We start from the raw sequence: 16,724 nt of genomic DNA on the forward strand, positions 1-16,724 counted from the left end.
TGAACAGCTAAAGTCAATATCGCACATTAGTCTGCTAACAGTGCATTAATGCAATGAAAGCTAATCTAAACTAGAAGAGCTTTCTAAGTACTTGCTTCTAATGATGAAAAAATAAACTGGAATGCATCCATATGCACACACACACACACACACACACACACACACACACACACACACACACACACACACACACACACACACACATGCATGCGCACACACATGCATCAGCACACACATGTGCCCATGCACACAAAGAGCTCAGATGCAAAAGCCTCTAAATGCCACCACAGTCAAAAAATGAGATAATAATATTAACTGAATGCTCTCAAATTTTATCAAATACGTTCACTTCAATCCTTACAATCCTGGCCTTAGGTCATTCCGGTTTGTTGGCAGAATCCATTAACCGCCACAATAAGTTTTCAAAGTGAACAGAAGAATATTTGATTAAACGACAGCACACATCATAGATTTCAATTGTCAAGCTGCAAGATTTTTTTTACTTGGTTAAAGGATGTTTACCGAATATATTAGGATATTGACAGAATTGTTGAGCCTTTTTCCCTTATTCAGAAAGGACAGTGAAGAGTGACTGGGGAGAGATAGGGTGGGATTAGGAAACGACCGTGGATTTAAACTTGTGTTCCTTGAGAGTCTTTTGACCTGAATACAAACCGAATGTGGCGGCCACATGCATCACAGCGCCCCCTAATGTTTGGTTCTGTTTCTTCATTTTTACATTCTGACTTTTATCTTTTGCAAAACTAGAAACATTTTCTTTTGCAACTGTTTATACTGTATGTCTTGTCCAAAGAAGTTGATGTTTTTGCCAAAAAAGCTTTCATGCACTTTTTACAATGAAAGACAGTCAAATTTGTTAAATGCCAATGAAATGCCAAAAGTGACATTTGTGAAAATACAGCATTTCAATTACTGACAAATAACCTTTACATTACCATTAACTCTTTCCCCGCCATTGACGAGCTATTTCATCAATTAAGAGAAAACGCTTCCCTGCCAATGACGTGTTTTTACGGATAAAACACGAAATCACCTACGGATCTAAAAGCAGTAAATACTCTGTGTATGTTTTGATCATCATCTGATCTCTAACAAAAGTCCTTTACAAAAATTCAATTATCTTAGCTTTTGTTTATACGGTAATCCATATTTCACCTTTTATCCACTAGGTGGTGCTCTAACACAAATTATAAAACACAAAATCACCTACGGATCTAAAAGCAGTGTATGTTTTGATCATCGTTCTCAATCTAATTTCGAACAAAAGTCCTTTACAAACATGCAATTATCTTAGCTTTTTATTTAAAATTTGATATAATTTGATAACTACCTATATTTAAGAGGTGATAAAAAGGAAACAGATGAAGAAGAGGTGAAAGAGTTTTTATGTTGTCTGTTTTTTAATTTCATTTATTGTATGTTTATATATTAAAAGAAGAAAATCTAGCTGGCAATAAAAAAAATGCTGGCAAGGAAAGAGTTACATAAGAGCTTGATAAAAATGCTTATTTACAAGAAAACACGTGTTTTGCATCTGAACTCTTTATATATAAACACAAACATATTTATATTCAGTAATTACAAGATACTGAACATAGAAAGAAATGTATTTACTATATTTACTATAGTAACTATACCACGTTATTGTATTATTAGTGTATGTTTAGGTTATGGTATGTACTTCTTCCTATAGCTTAGTTGATAGGGCTATATGTTAGCTGTGCAAAAGGTTAAGGGTTCAATTCCCAGGGAACACACATACTGAGATAGTAATAAAAATGTATAGCTATGTATAGCTTGGATGGACCATAAGTCAATTTGGATAAAAGTGTCTGATAAATGCATGAATGTTAAACCATAATCCAGGGCTTAGTGGGTTTGCTATTCTCTAAAATGATTTGTTGCTGCAAGTGATTTCAACTTACTATTTTAAAACTTGAAGTTTCTATAAAAGCATATGTTTCCATTGATCACTTTTTTTCTACTTCACTACATGGTCCCGATTATTATCATCATCCCAATGAACATAATGTGGAAGTGCACTAACATCTGGCAATTCTAGCTTGTTGTTTCTCACTTAGCAACAATGGTAACCAAAAAGACAATGAAAGACGCTGCAAGCTGTTGTACGACCAAGCCTGATTCACATCAACAATGCAGATGAATTGTGTAAGAGACACATTCTGTTCAATGTTTGCAAACAAACAAGTAGATCTCTCTTCCCTCCGTATAATCAGCTCTGTTAAAGCCAGTAAATCCACCAAACAGATTTTGTGGAGTGGGACGAGGTAGATTTTATCAACAAATAGATTTTACCAGGAGCAAACAGAGGCGTGTTTGAGCAGGAACGCAGCGTGCGGAGCAGCACATGTAGCGTAGCGTTCAGAGCTATATTTAGTCCCAGCAGCTGCCATGGGTGAGTGCTGAAATGTCTTGCTTTTGAAAACCAGAGAGCATCACAGGCAAGAAGGTGAGACAAGAGCGCTGGAAAGAGGAAAGATGTGGACAGATGCAGCAATACAGCTGTAATGTGCTTCTGGTTATCTGTATGTGCTGCTTACATGTGCTGCTCACTTTCCTGGACTCACACCTGTCAGAAGCTCGGCCTGCATCTCATTTCATTTTGCCTTTATAAATATTGTTGCGATTTTCCATAACTGGTATTCCGTTCTGTCACTTTTCTGTGGTCCTTTTTGTATATGTGCATGTAAGTGTGTGAACTTTATGCTATGTACACACCAAACGCAGGGCATTGCGTTACTCGCTCTAGATTACTTGCGGGATTTAAAGCAACACCAAAGAGTTTTTTTTACCTTAAAATAACGTTTCCAAAAAAGTTTCATTGGTTCATCCACTCAAAACAGGGTGAATGGCACTCACATTCGCTTTGCAGCCCTCTATCGGCCAAAACCGCACTAAAGAAGTTTCCAACCGTCGGGTAGTGGTCCTGTAGTTCGAGTGAAAACTACAAAAACTTGCTTTATGGCAGACCTACAATCCAATCAGAGCCAGCTATGCTGCAGTATTTACGACAGTGCTAATGAACAATTACGCTTCTAACCTGTAGGGGGAGCAAAGAGCAATAACTCTTTAGTGTTGCTTTAACTTCGTGTCATGCAAATTTTTTGTTGAGTTGAATATTTTCAACTTGGGCGAAGATGCATAAAAGGCATTTGACTTAGATAGCATCCAGCTAACATCCAGCTAAAGTCCTGGAAAAGGTTGTAAACTCGACCATGATAATTTTTCTGCTGCTCAATCTGGTCCATGCTCCTTAATCCTTTATTTATTCTTCAACTGAACGCATTGTAAAGGGTGATTTTGTTAGCATAAAATCATATTTTCTTTCATCTCAAGATATTTCACTTGCTTTCACTGATCAGTTCTGTATCTAGCAGTTACATGGCAATCTGCAACGCAGCTATGAGACTCTGAAAACGATCCAATCACATAAGGTCAAAGACATACAAACTATTCTGATTCGCTTACAACATAAGTGGGAGGATTTGGGGCGCACAGTCCTGCGCCCCAGGGCAGATCCGAAACCAGCCAATTAGAGCTCAGCCTCAGGTCACATGTTTTTACCCTTTTTCCAACCTACATAGACACTCATTAAGGGTACGCCCCAGACACACAAACATGACACACACACAATATTTAGATTTTTTTTTTTTATAAATGAAAACATGACTATCAGTGACATAGTACAACTAAACGATTTGATTTTGTATTAATTTGCATTATATATTTAACTTTTTGTAACATGTTAAAGTAGCTTTCTTCTCTGGCCAATTTTGGGGGGCGCCGCCCCAGGCCCCCTAGTGACCAGCTGCCATTGAACATAACACTGATCTGTGCAGGATAAACATAAATTCATACAAAAAGAGCAAAGGAAAGAAGAGATAAGTGAAGAGAAAAGAAGGAGAAGAGGAGTAGAAAAGTGATGAGAAGAGAGGAGAAAGAGAGGTGAAAAGAGAACGTGGCTCAGGAGTGAGATTCAAAACATTCCTGTTTTCTCATAAATCCAGACCTTTCACCCTTGTAAGTCTTGTCCTCATGCAATATGTCCATAGCAGTCATGATTCTTCATCTGACATTATGGGTCCTGTAAAATCCTGTCATTCACCCTTTACTTTGAATCCACGAGTTTAAAAGGTTAAAGAATGACATTCTGGAGTAAACAGGGATAGATGAGCTGACATTATGACTCTGAACACCCGAATCCCGCTGGGAATAGTGATCATTTTACAGCAGTCAAATAAAATTTTTAACACAATCAATTTTGAATTTAATTAAAAGTCAAAGACGCTTATCATTTTTATGGCAATTACAAAACTTCCTTTATTAGTATGCATATTTCTTATTTAATAAATATTTGTGCCTGTATTTATGAGCATGCCTTTTACTATCCCATCAAATCTGGACAGATGAAATGTGTGTTTCCTGGGATTCAAACCCAAGGGCCCATTTCGCACAAGCCTAGTCCCAAACTAAAATGCATAATTGGGGTATCTGGGTGTTTTAGTATCTCTGATTATTCCACACTGAGCAAAAACTGAAATCAACTCACCGAGTAAAATAAGAACGCACAACAGAATGGCTATCAAAGCACCCGTGCTGAGGCCTGCAGATGTGAGGAACGCGTCGCCCTGGCAGATCTTCAGTCTGGTTCCTCTCTGGCAGGAGCAGACCCTGAGAGTGAGGGTGCCCGTGCTGCTCAACACGGGCTCTCCATCATCCCACACCACCACTGGAACCTCATACAGCTCCTGGGTCAGTCTGTGGAACCGGCGGCGCCTGGCGATGATATTGGCAGTGCTGTCTGGAGAGAGACATAGTAGATGAAATGATGAGAAGCAGATCTGAGACAGGTGTGATAGATAGGACTTTATCGATCATTATCTTCCAAATTCTGGGCTGATTTGCGACTCATTTACTAACCACTGGCAGTTCAGCTCATCCAGGTGATATATTCTGATGTATCCGGCATATTCTTTAAGGGTTTATTTTTTATACTTACATATTTAAGGCACAATATGTATTTTTTGCCACTAGAGCTTGCCAATAGCGCTATAAAGGAGCATGGAAGATGGGAGTTGCAGTCTTCACCCCACTGCCTATTGGGAATCAGTTCGATGGGACTCACAAATATGTTAATGGATGAAATAATAAAATATAAATGACTTCTGCATGTGGTGCCATGTAGATCGATCCGATGGCGGTGCTTTTGAATTGGTCTCGTGATACAAAGTAAAAAGTTAGATTAACTTAAAAAATTACTTCAATTGGTAACAACAAAAAAATGAGTTTCTTTCAACTTATATGTTTAAGTTAAAAATACTTCGTGAAATATTTAAAGGTGGGGTGCATAATTTTTGTCTGGCAGAGTATCAAAACACACAGCAAGGGGCGTGTCTACTAACCAACATTGTTGCCTTGGTTGCGTATGTGTGGGGCGGGTCTATCAAAAGAAGGTCCAGATTCTATTGGGGTAGGGGCGTTCTCTTACAAGAACATCGGTCTCCTCGGCTGTGAACCGCTCCTGGCGTGCGCCTGGTAAATCCGTCATAATAATAGCAACCCGCCACGGAACTTGCGCCCTTGCGTTTAAAGGGAATGTTGGATAGCGTTCTGATTGGTTTTTTGACGTTATGCCCAAACCACACCTATGAATAATGAACCTACTTCAGACAAACCCCTTATTGATTTGCGCCTGGCGCAAGAGTTATTTCTCCCGCCAGGATAATAGTACCAGCGCCCAAGACTTGCGCATTGCGCTTCGCACTTGCGTTTCAGATCGTTAAAATAGGGCCCCTTGTGTTTGATGTTCTTCGCTTGTGCGTTTGTCTTTCTACCGTGAGTATCGTGTCCCAAAAATATCCTTTCTATAGTTTATTGTAATTTTGTAGAGTCTGTTTGTAATGTTGTTCTAGTTTTGTCAGTGTTTTGTTTGCTAGGATTTGTGTTGTTTTGCCCCCTCGTGGGTTTTGTTTTTTTCTGTTTTTGTGTCTTGTTATTAAAGTTATTAAACACATCTCGAAAAAGTTGGGACAGGGTCAACAAAGGGCTGGAAAAGTAAAAACAGCCGGTGGACATGTTGCAACTACTTAAGTTAACTGGCAACAGTTCAATATCATGACTGTATAAAGACTATCTTATAAATGCACACACTGTAAAACCTAACAGTTAACTTAAGGGCGCACTCACACTATCCAAACCAAACCGCGCTCGGGCGCGTTTGACCCCCAAAGCCTGGTTCGTTTGACTAGTGTGAGTGCCCTGTACCGCGCCTGAGCGCGGTTTGGTTAAACGCGCCCGGGCCCACTTGCAGAGGTGGGCTGGAGCGCGGTTCACTTGGGCCAGGGCGCGAAAGGCTGTAGTGTGAGCGCAATCGCGCCTGGGCCCGGAACAGGAAGCGTGACGTCAGTTGTGCGACAGTCGTTCATTCCGGCATTCGAGCAATATGGCTACCAAGGGTTCACTGTGGTCTACGGCTGAGGTTCAGTGTTTGATCGATATCTGGGCTGATGAAAGCATTCAAAAACAACTGGATAGTACGCACAAGAACTCCGAGATATTCGATAGAATTCGTGACTATCTTTGTAGTCGTGGTTACAAGAGAACCATTGACCAGTGCCGCGAAAAGTTGAAAAAGCTGCGTGCTCAGTATCTGAAGGTACGAGATGCACTCCGCAGATCAGGCAGCTCATCTGACGAAAAAGACCGGTTTCCGTGGTACGACGCAGTCGACAAAATAATCGGGCTTAAACCGAGCAGCCAACCGTGTGTATTACAATCTTGTGAAACACGTACGCCATCTCCATCAGCAACGACCGTTCCAGAGAACAATGGACCGACGACGGCGTCTAACAGTAAGTAAAACTTATTTTTGGTGTTGTTTCATTCATTTGCTGAACATGAAAAGTGTATTCGTACATTTATGTGTATTTGTAAATATAAACGTTTGTCCCTTACGAAAATTTACTACGGTTTTACTATACTTACAACAAAAAAACATGGTTACTGTAGTAAAACCATGGTAACTACAAAATAAACATGGTTCTGTAAGCCATAGTCTTCGAAACCCGTAGTGAAACCATGATTACTGTAGTAAAAAAGTTGTTTTGTTAATAGCAATCATAAAACCTCACCACAAAAGCATGTATAATTTTCATAAAGGGTGTGTGTCTGTAATTTTATATATATGCATATGAGAGAGAGCTGTTGCCTCTGATTACACAGATGTTCATAGTTTTGTTTACAATGTATATTTCGCTTATCTTTTTTTAGACTCAACACTCCTTTCAGAGAGGTCTCACAGTGGCGATCGTACCGAGGAGTCACCTGAGACTTCTGACACGAACGCAAGTTCGGACAATGTTCCAACGCCCTCACGACAGTGCCGAAAGAGGAAAAGGAACACTGATATGGGTGACATGATGGCTGCCTTCCTGGACATGCAGAAAAAGCAACATGAAGAATTCATGCAAGGGGAGCAACAGCGTTCCAAAGAAGAGAAAGAGATGCTGGATAATTGGATGAAGGCACAAATGGACATGGAGGAGCGCCGGCAACAGCTGCAGAGGGAGGAACGTCAAGAATCAAACAGGATGTTCCAACAAATGATGAACAGACTGTTTGATGCTATGGTTCCTTCATACCATCAACACACACAATTGTCCAGTTATCATATGTCTCCACAGCACAGTTCTTATCCTGCACGTCCAGCAAGACAATCAACCCCATCATCATCATACATTGAGCATCCTGAACACTCTGTGTATGAAGACCTATGAAGGAATATAATATTCCAAATGTCTTGAACATAAACACTTTTTTTTTTTTACATCTAATGGCACTCTTGGACAGCCATTGTTTAATCTGTGCCTTTTTTGTTTGTCTGTATGACCACTGAGTGGTTTATTTTTTCCAAAAAGCTACTTATACGGGTTTTTTTTATTGTTAAATAATCATTATATAACAGCACACTACCTCTGTATATTACATGGGTAATATACATAACTGTTGATTACAATGTCTCATTACACAGTGCACAGTTTATAAGTAATGAAGGACATACTGCGCTTTATAGTTTGCACATATTTTTCCCTAGATGTGATTTAATATATTTATACTTTAGTCAACTTTGTTTACCTTCTATGTGTGATATTTTATAACTATTATTCTTAAATATTTTTCAAAATTTTGTAAAAATAAAACTTTCTTCAAAAACATACTACTCTCTGTCTTTATCTCTTGTAATGCTATACATCTTAGTAGATGAAGTATTGATTAATCTCCTGAGTTAAATAGGATGTGAGATACAGTGTATAAAACACTATTCTTAAAAATGCATAAAAAAAAATCACACAAAAATGCAAGTATACTTCGAAACTACGCTTAAAAAGGTCAACTTTGTATGCCTGATGTGGCCTTGTGTGATTCCATTGTGGTATATTTTATGGTGTTGTACTATTGTGGTACAATGCTCACTCAAGGTAATTTTCAAAAATATATGTTGGTATTTTAACTAAGCTGTTTCAAAAACTTTACATACCGATGGTGGTGGGACAGATTTTTGTAATCATGTTGATGCAAATTACTGTAAAAAGAATCTTTAGCGCATGTGAAAAAAAGTGGCAAAGTAGACACCCTGTGGTTCATGTCACCTTTATTTTTTAATACATAGTATTTCAGTTCACCTTCCTTAAAGGAGCATTTCACCCATAGAAACAATCTTTATTGAAAGTGTATCATATCTGTAGTCGAAATGTAACATACATTTAGAATTTGGTGCCTATCTGACCGAGAAAAGGGGTGATTGTAGTCTCACCCCCTCAACAAAGATATTGGACTTCCTTCTTTCAATGATGCAAAATTATGATTTTTACAGCATTGAAAGAAGTGCAACACTGAAGTTCTGTATTTCTCCTGTCTCAGCGGCAACTGAGGAAATGATGCATGACCATTCAAAAACATGACTGGGGTTCTAACTATACAAAGCTTAATGCAAATAGGTGAAGTGTCCCTTTTAGATAGGATTGACCAATCAATGTAAAACAAAAATAAATAAGCCATGTTGCATGGAAGCAACACAATAATATACAGGATTAAAAAGCATGACAATGTAATTGGAATAGAAACTATTTATTTATCATGAGCACGATACAAAACAAGCAACAAAGGATCAAAAAGCATTACAGATTTGCAAAATATGAACATAGTGCATCTCGATAGACACCAGACATAGTGTTGGAATTAAGAGGGTTACATTCACGAGACTCAAAATCTTCATGAACACGAAGGTCTCTGTCATCATATTCCTCATCATTACTTTCACAAAAATTGTGAAGCACACAACAAGCAGAGATTATGGTATTGATGTTATCAATTTGGCAGTCATAGCGCTTCATTAAACATCTCCATCTTCCCTTAAGAAGACCGAATGCCCTCTCAACAGTCATCCGTGCTCTGCTTAGTCGGTTGTTAAAGGTTATCTGTGCAGGGGTTGTTTGTTGTGTTTCTGGATATGGCTTCATTAACCATGGCAACAACGGATATGCTGCATCCCCTAAAATGACAATTGGTACGTCTACACCAGCAAACCTTTCTTTGATATCAGGAAACAGTGTATCACTCTGACCCCTTTCAAACAGTGATGAATTGCCAAACACTCGTGCATCATGGACTTTGCCCGGCCAACCCACATTTATGTCCCAAAACCGAAGTCGATGGTCAACCACACCCTGCAGGATGACAGAGTAAAAACCTTTACGATTGTAATAGTCTGCAGGGCAGTCAGGTGGAGCCAAGATCCCAATATGAGTACCATCAATAGCACCTCCACATTGCGGGAATCCCCACCGGTCACGGAAGCCCTGAATTATGATCTGCACTTCATCCACTGAGGGTGTCCGGATATAAAGGGGCAGCAACTTGTCCACTATTACTGATGCAACATGATTAGCAATAGTAACAGCAGTTGACTGTCCAATTGCAAATAAATGGGCTATGGTCCTGAACTCTACGTTTGTGGCTAGTCTCCAGATGCTGATCGCCACACGCTGTTCCACCGGCACTGGTTTCCTGAAAGTTGTTGTTTCTCTATGAAGGTATGGCCGAAGGATGTTGCACAATTCCAAGAACGTTGTCTTTCTCATTCTGAAATTGATCCTCCATTCAGTGTCCGTCCAGCTTGTGAGAACGTGTTCCCACCACACACCATATCTCTGCTGCATCCAGATGGTCCTGAGGAAGAACATGAAAGTATATTCATTGTTAATAAATTAATGCATTAGACTGATATCTGTTAGCACTTTGAATTGCAATATTAAAATAAACGGTGCACTGTATTAGTGCACACATTTAAGACTTAATGTTTTACTATATTTACTACTATAAACTTCAGCACATTACAGTAATTACTGTACTTTATTGAAGTGTACAATACAAAGTTGTTGCGTTTACTATAGTTAATGTATCAACCACAGTGAATATTACTGTTTACATTAATGAACCATAAGAATCATAGGATGTATAATTACTATTACTAGGACATTACTCTCTACTTGTGTACGCACATTTGGCAATACTACAACAGAATACATATTTTAAAACTTGGAAAGTATAGTTTAGATACATCGATAATAATTACTGGTCCTGTTCTTACCTTGTTGATGAACGGGAATTGTTCTCGGTTAGTAAAGCAGCAAACTCTTCCCTCAGCTTCATTTGCCTCCTTGCAAATCTTCTGATGCGCGCAGCACGGTTACGTTTAAATGTTTGAGCGGCATACGCGATAGATCGACAAATCACAGTGTTTGGCATAGGACAAGGCTGTGTATCCCCGCGACCCAAACGATTAAAAAGTAAAAGCAACAAACGCAACATCTCGATGGGCTCCATTGTTCCGAGGAGACAACGCTTCGCTTCCTGTTGTGATTCAAGCAGTCGCATCATAATGACGTAAGCGCCACGAACGCGTGACGAAAGCGAGCTTGGGCCCGGATAGATAAGTACAGTGTGAGTGCAAGCGAGTGGGGGAAAAGGGAGGGGGTGGCAATCGCGCCCGGGCATGGTTTGGTTTGGTTGGGATAATGTGAGTGCGCCCTAACTCAAACCATTTAAGTAAACCGGTTGCATAAGACCATTTAAGTTTTAAAACACATACATTTAAGTACTGTGAACTTGAGTCATGTGCATTATGCACTTATATTTAAGTAGTGTGAACTTAAATGTAATTACATAACTGCATAAGACTCAATTTGTGTAAGTTTACAGTACTCAAATTTATGTGTTTTAAAACTAATGCAACCGGTTACTTAAATGGTTTGAGTTTAGTTAACTTTTAGGTTTTACAGTGCAGAAATAAAGATGGGAAGAGGTTCACCAATCTTCACCAACATTTTTCTTCAATATCATTAAAATATTCTGAGAATCTGAAGAAATCTTTTTGGGTATTCTGATTTTATTTACTTTTTTTATTTATTTACAACATCCCAATCATTTTGGAACTGGGCTTTGTATATCCACCGTTAGCAGACATATTAAACTAGTCACATTGTGAAAATTGTGTTTTAACGGAGGTGGCTTTCTAGAAGTCTACAGGACCAAAAGAGCACACCGTTTAAGAAACACACAAAGGCAAATAAAAGGTTAGAGAACAATGAGAAGTGTAATTGAAACTAAGCGAATAAAGAAAGAAAAGGAGGAAATTTCGTACTGAAAAGCAGAGGTAATGAGAGGGAGATAACAGGCAAAGATAAAGCCAGAGACAAAGTGAGAGAGCGAGAGAGAAGATGAGAGATCATTATATTAAATTAGTCTGGTTCGAACAGGCCACTCGCGTTGAGGCTGTCTGCCTGTGTGTGCCGTATCAGAGCATTTAGGAGCTCTATTCCCACAGATGGACTTTTAATGGGAGAATTATAAGAGAGCAACTTATATTCTCTAACTTCTGTTCAATACTACAGCGAGCAAAGCTCTTAACCCGAGGATCAACCTAATGAGTCTCCATCTTTCTATTTACTTCTCAACTTCATAACATCCTTCAGATACAGTATCTCTGTATCTAAGTGCTCCTCCCATCCTAAGGGACTGCTGGCTAAGAGGAGAACGGACATCAAATGATATAAGAAAAGAGATCATACATTACATACCGTTACAATGTCGTTATGTCCTCTATTTAAGCGTCAATAGTAATGTTTGTTAACATTATTGCTGAAAATCATTAGAAGGCATTGCCGTGTCTTTTCCGCTCTGCCATACACATACCAACACTCGAGAAATGCATTACACGAGCACACGCTGTTCATCATGTTTTCCAATGACTATACATGTCACATAAAAGCGTGCATGCATATGGACTGTGCACTTTTAAGCCTGCACACATGCGGTTACGACAAAAGCCGCTACAATACTAATGCACCTTGCTGTTAGCAAAAAGCATTTCCCCAGCCAGACATAAAGTACCTGCACAGGCACCAAAGCTCTCATTCGTGGCACCCTACCGAGTCCCATAAATAATCACAGAGACTAACAACGGGGTGAAATATGCATTGCTAAAAATGTCATACATTACAGTCAAAAAGAAAGAGACAGGAGAAGAGATCCAAAGGGAAATATCGACTCCAGTATGTATCTGTCACCAGTAAAAAATGTCCCAAATACAACACTAAACCCTTGTGGCATGTTTTTTCATATCCTATTACTATCACATAAAATATGTGAAAGTGGTTACATATTGAAATATTTGAATATCAAATTATTACAGTTTAATATACAGTATGCTATTGATTTAATCTAAGAGGCAAATATTTTCCCATTGTGAAACATTGATGTCTCCATACAGTATACACTTGGTTGGTCGAATAGTTTAAAAACATCACTGTCTTTTTAAATACGTATGCTCCTTGCACACCCAATGATCCTGTAGCTGATAACACAATGTAACTGCATTACAATGCTGCTTCATGTGAGAAAATGAGTTGAACGTTTGAGACCAGCACTTTCATAACATCAATCTTCATATCTTTTCCACAAAACAACATGCTGCTGGAAAAGTGGAAAGTAATAAAGACCTTATTCACTAGCTTAAAATGAATTAAAACAGCCACACATACTGTACCAGCCCCAATAAGGCATTTGTTACTCTTACTGGTGAACGAAAGAAAATGCTAATGTAAAAAACTTCCAACACAAAAGTCGGGCAAGCGGCGATTGTGTTAAATGTATTTCAACTCCGAATTTACACTCTTGTTTCAAGTTCACTTTTTGTAATCATGTATCCTTGTCACATAGCAATGCCCTGACAACAAAAAAAACTCAGTAAACCATGGAAACTACATAGTAACAAGCTGTGATATTTAAAATGTGATATTTAGACAACTTGGTATCCACATAGCAATGCCCTGGCAACAGCCCAAAAAACACAGCCACTTAATAAGCTGCAAAAACTCAGAACAACTTGGCATCTATATAGCAATGACCTGGCAACCACACAGAAACCATAGCAACTACATAAGCTGTAAACACTTAGAACAACTTGGTACCACATAGCAACACCCTGGCAACCACACAGAAAACCATAGGAACTACGTAAGCTGTGGACACTCAGAACAACTTCGTATTCAAATAGCAATGCCCTGGCAACCACACAGAAAACCATAGCAACTACATAAGCTGTAAACACTTAGAACAACTTGGTTCCGCATAGCAATGCCCTGGCAACCGCATAGAAAACCATAGCAACTACGTAAGCTGTAAACACTTAGAACAACTTGGTTCCACATAGCAATGCCCTGGCAACCGCATAGAAAACCATAGCAGCTACGTAAGCTGTAAACACTTAGAACAACTTGGTTCCGCATAGCAATGCCCTGGCAACCGCATAGAAAACCATAGCAACTACGTAAGCTGTAAACACTTAGAACAACTTGGTTCCACATAACAACACTCTGGCAACTACACAGAAAACCATAGCAACTATGTAAGCTGTAAACACTTAGAACAACTTGGTTCCACATAGCAATGCCCTGGCAACCGCACAGAAAACCATAGCAACTACGTAAGCTGTAAACACTTAGAACAACTTGGTTCCACATAGCAATGCCCTGGCAACCGCATAGAAAACCATAGCAACTACGTAAGCTGTAAACACTTAGAACAACTTGGTTCCACATAGCAATGCCCTGGCAACCGCATAGAAAACCATAGCAACTACGTAAGCTGTAAACACTTAGAACAACTTGGTTCCGCATAGCAATGCCCTGGCAACCGCATAGAAAACCATAGCAACTACGTAAGCTGTAAACACTTAGAACAACTTGGTTCCACATAACAACACTCTGGCAACCGCACAGAAAACCATAGCAACTACATAAGCTGTAAACACTTAGAACAACTTGGTTCCACATAGCAATGCCCTGGCAACCGCATAGAAAACCATAGCAACTATGTAAGCTGTAAACACTTAGAACAACTTGGTTCCACATAGCAATGCCCTGGCAACCGCACAGAAAACCATAGCAACTACGTAAGCTGTAAACACTTAGAACAACTTGGTTCCACATAGCAATGCCCTGGCAACCGCACAGAAAACCATAGCAACTACATAAGCTGTAAACACTTAGAACAACTTGGTTCCACATAGCAATGCCCTGGCAACCGCACAGAAAACCATAGCAACTACATAAGCTGTAAACACTTAGAACAACTTGGTTCCACATAGCAATGCCCTGGCAACCGCATAGAAAACCATAGCAACTACGTAAGCTGTAAACACTTAGAACAACTTGGTTCCACATAACAACACTCTGGCAACCACACAGAAAACCATAGCAATACGTAAGCTGTAAACAGTTAGAACAACTTGGTTCCACATAGCAACACTCTGGCAACTACACAGAAAACCATAGGAACTACGTAAGCTGTGGACACTTAGAACAACTTCGTATTCAAATAGCAATGCCCTGGCAACCGCACAGAAAACCATATAAACTATCTAAGCTGTAAACACTTAGAACAACTTGGTACCATATAGCAACGCCCTGGCAACCACACAGAAAACCATAGCAACTACGCAAGCTGTAAACACTTAGAACAACTTTGTATCCACACATCAACGCCCTGGCAACCGCACAGGAAACCATAGGAACTATGTAAGCTGTAAACACTGAGAACAACTTGGTACCACATAGCAATGCCCTGGCTACTGCACAGAAAACCATAGCAACTATGTAAGCTGTTAACACTTAGAACAACTTTGTACCACATAGTTACGCTCTGGCAACCGCACATAAAACCATAGCAACTACGTAAGCTCTAAATACTTAGAACATCTTGTTACCACATAGCAATGCCCTGGCTACCGCACAGAAAACCATAGCAACTACGTAAGCTCTAAATACTTAGAACATCTTGTTACCACATAGCAACACCCTGGAAACCATACAGAAAGCCATAGCAACTACATAAGCTGTAAACACTTAGAACAACTTGGTACCACATAGCAATGCCCTGGCAACCGCACAGAAACCCATAGCAACTACATAAGCTGTAAACACTTAGAATAACTTTGTACCACATAGCAACGCCCTGGCATCCACACATAAAACCATAGCAACCAGTTACGTGCGGGTTGATCCGAAATGAGCGGGTGACTGCTGTCACCCGCAGCTTCGGGTCATCTAAAAATATTTTTTTATGATATTCGGGTTGTGGTCGGTTGCGTCGTTTGATATAAAGATGCCAATCAACTATTTTAAACAATTACTACTTTTGATAGAACATAGATAGAACAACTTGGTTCCACATAGCAACGCCCTGGCAACCACAGAGAAACCATAGTAACTACATAAGCCGTAAACACTTAGACCAACTTGGTACCACATACAGTAGCAACGCCCAGGCAACCACACAGAAAACCATAGCAACTACGTAAGCTCTACAAATTCAGAACAACTTGGCATCTATATAACAATGACCTGGCAACCGCACAGAAAACCATAGCAACTATGTAAGCATGCCTGTATCAAGATGTTTTTTTTTTGATGAGCAAAATGACCTAAGAAAATAAGTCTAGTTTTTAGACAAAAAATTTACAGATAAATTGGCAGATAATTTTGCTTGTTTTAAACACAAATTCACTTAAATTGTATATATTTTTTTTCTAAAATCTAGACTTATTTTCTTAAGTCATTTTGGTCATTGAAGAAAATACATCTTGATTTATGATTTTTTTAGATATTTCTACTGAAAACTAAATACTAAGAAAGTCATTTTTTGCAATGTAGGACTTGACTTTACCTGTTAAGGAGAACGCTTGATGAAAAGTCAAAGCTGAAGGTCAAGAGCATCTCTGATTATGCTTCATTTTCAAATCTATCATTACCTGATATGACTGCCGTAATCTTTCTTACATTGTCAAATAACTGCCATAAAATTACAAGACTAGCATCTGGCAAGATTTTAAAGGGATAAACCTAAGAATCATGCCTAATACCCTTTAACTGTTTGGTTTTTTTCACAATGAAATTTTTACTGATATCATAACAACTGACCTCTATGGATGGATGGTTTGACATGATCCGGTGGTCTCTGAGCTTTAATGCTCATAATAATGTGGGAAATGTATTTATTATAAGTTATATATATTCAACGACTTTTAAATAGATTTAGAGTTCGTGCAAGCGCTACCATCCAGC

General features: G+C 39.1%; 3 protein-coding genes across 4 annotated transcripts in view; 1 reads left to right on the forward strand and 2 right to left on the reverse strand.

Moving 5' to 3' along the window:
* Positions 1–16,724, reverse strand: part of LOC135744534 (cadherin-18) — a 305,028-nt gene that overhangs the window by 2,433 nt on the left and 285,871 nt on the right. For both annotated transcript variants that reach the window (XM_073815065.1, XM_065262727.2), the window contains exon 11: positions 4,592–4,843. In XM_073815065.1, the coding sequence (XP_073671166.1) occupies positions 4,592–4,843 (252 nt within the window). The remainder of the gene's footprint in view (positions 1–4,591; positions 4,844–16,724) is intronic.
* LOC135745926 (uncharacterized) lies at positions 6,218–8,165 on the forward strand. Its single transcript, XM_065264376.2, has 2 exons — positions 6,218–6,893; positions 7,312–8,165. Exons 1-2 carry the CDS (start codon positions 6,485–6,487, stop codon positions 7,815–7,817), a joined length of 915 nt encoding a protein of 304 aa, XP_065120448.2. The 5' UTR covers positions 6,218–6,484; the 3' UTR covers positions 7,818–8,165.
* Positions 8,565–11,107, reverse strand: LOC135732034 (uncharacterized). The gene is made up of 2 exons (XM_065249932.2): positions 10,691–11,107; positions 8,565–10,269 (listed from the first exon to the last, which is right to left on the reverse strand). Exons 1-2 carry the CDS (start codon positions 11,095–11,097, stop codon positions 9,219–9,221), a joined length of 1,458 nt encoding a protein of 485 aa, XP_065106004.2. The 5' UTR covers positions 11,098–11,107; the 3' UTR covers positions 8,565–9,218.

Source organism: Paramisgurnus dabryanus, chromosome 1 (assembly GCF_030506205.2).
Source record: "Paramisgurnus dabryanus chromosome 1, PD_genome_1.1, whole genome shotgun sequence".
NCBI classification, from domain to species: Eukaryota; Metazoa; Chordata; class Actinopteri; order Cypriniformes; family Cobitidae; genus Paramisgurnus; species Paramisgurnus dabryanus.

Coding starts and splice junctions, on each gene's coding strand:
- LOC135745926 (XM_065264376.2), top strand. CDS start 6,485: ATGGCTACCAAGGGTTCACTGTGGTCTACGGCTGAGGTTCAGTGTTTG. Junction 6,894..7,311: donor ACCGACGACGGCGTCTAACA/GTAAGTAAAACT, acceptor ATCTTTTTTTAG/ACTCAACACTCCTTTCAGAG.
- LOC135732034 (XM_065249932.2), bottom strand. CDS start 11,097: ATGCCCGGGCGCGATTGCCACCCCCTCCCTTTTCCCCCACTCGCTTGC. Junction 10,270..10,690: donor AATTCCCGTTCATCAACAAG/GTAAGAACAGGA, acceptor GTTCTTCCTCAG/GACCATCTGGATGCAGCAGA.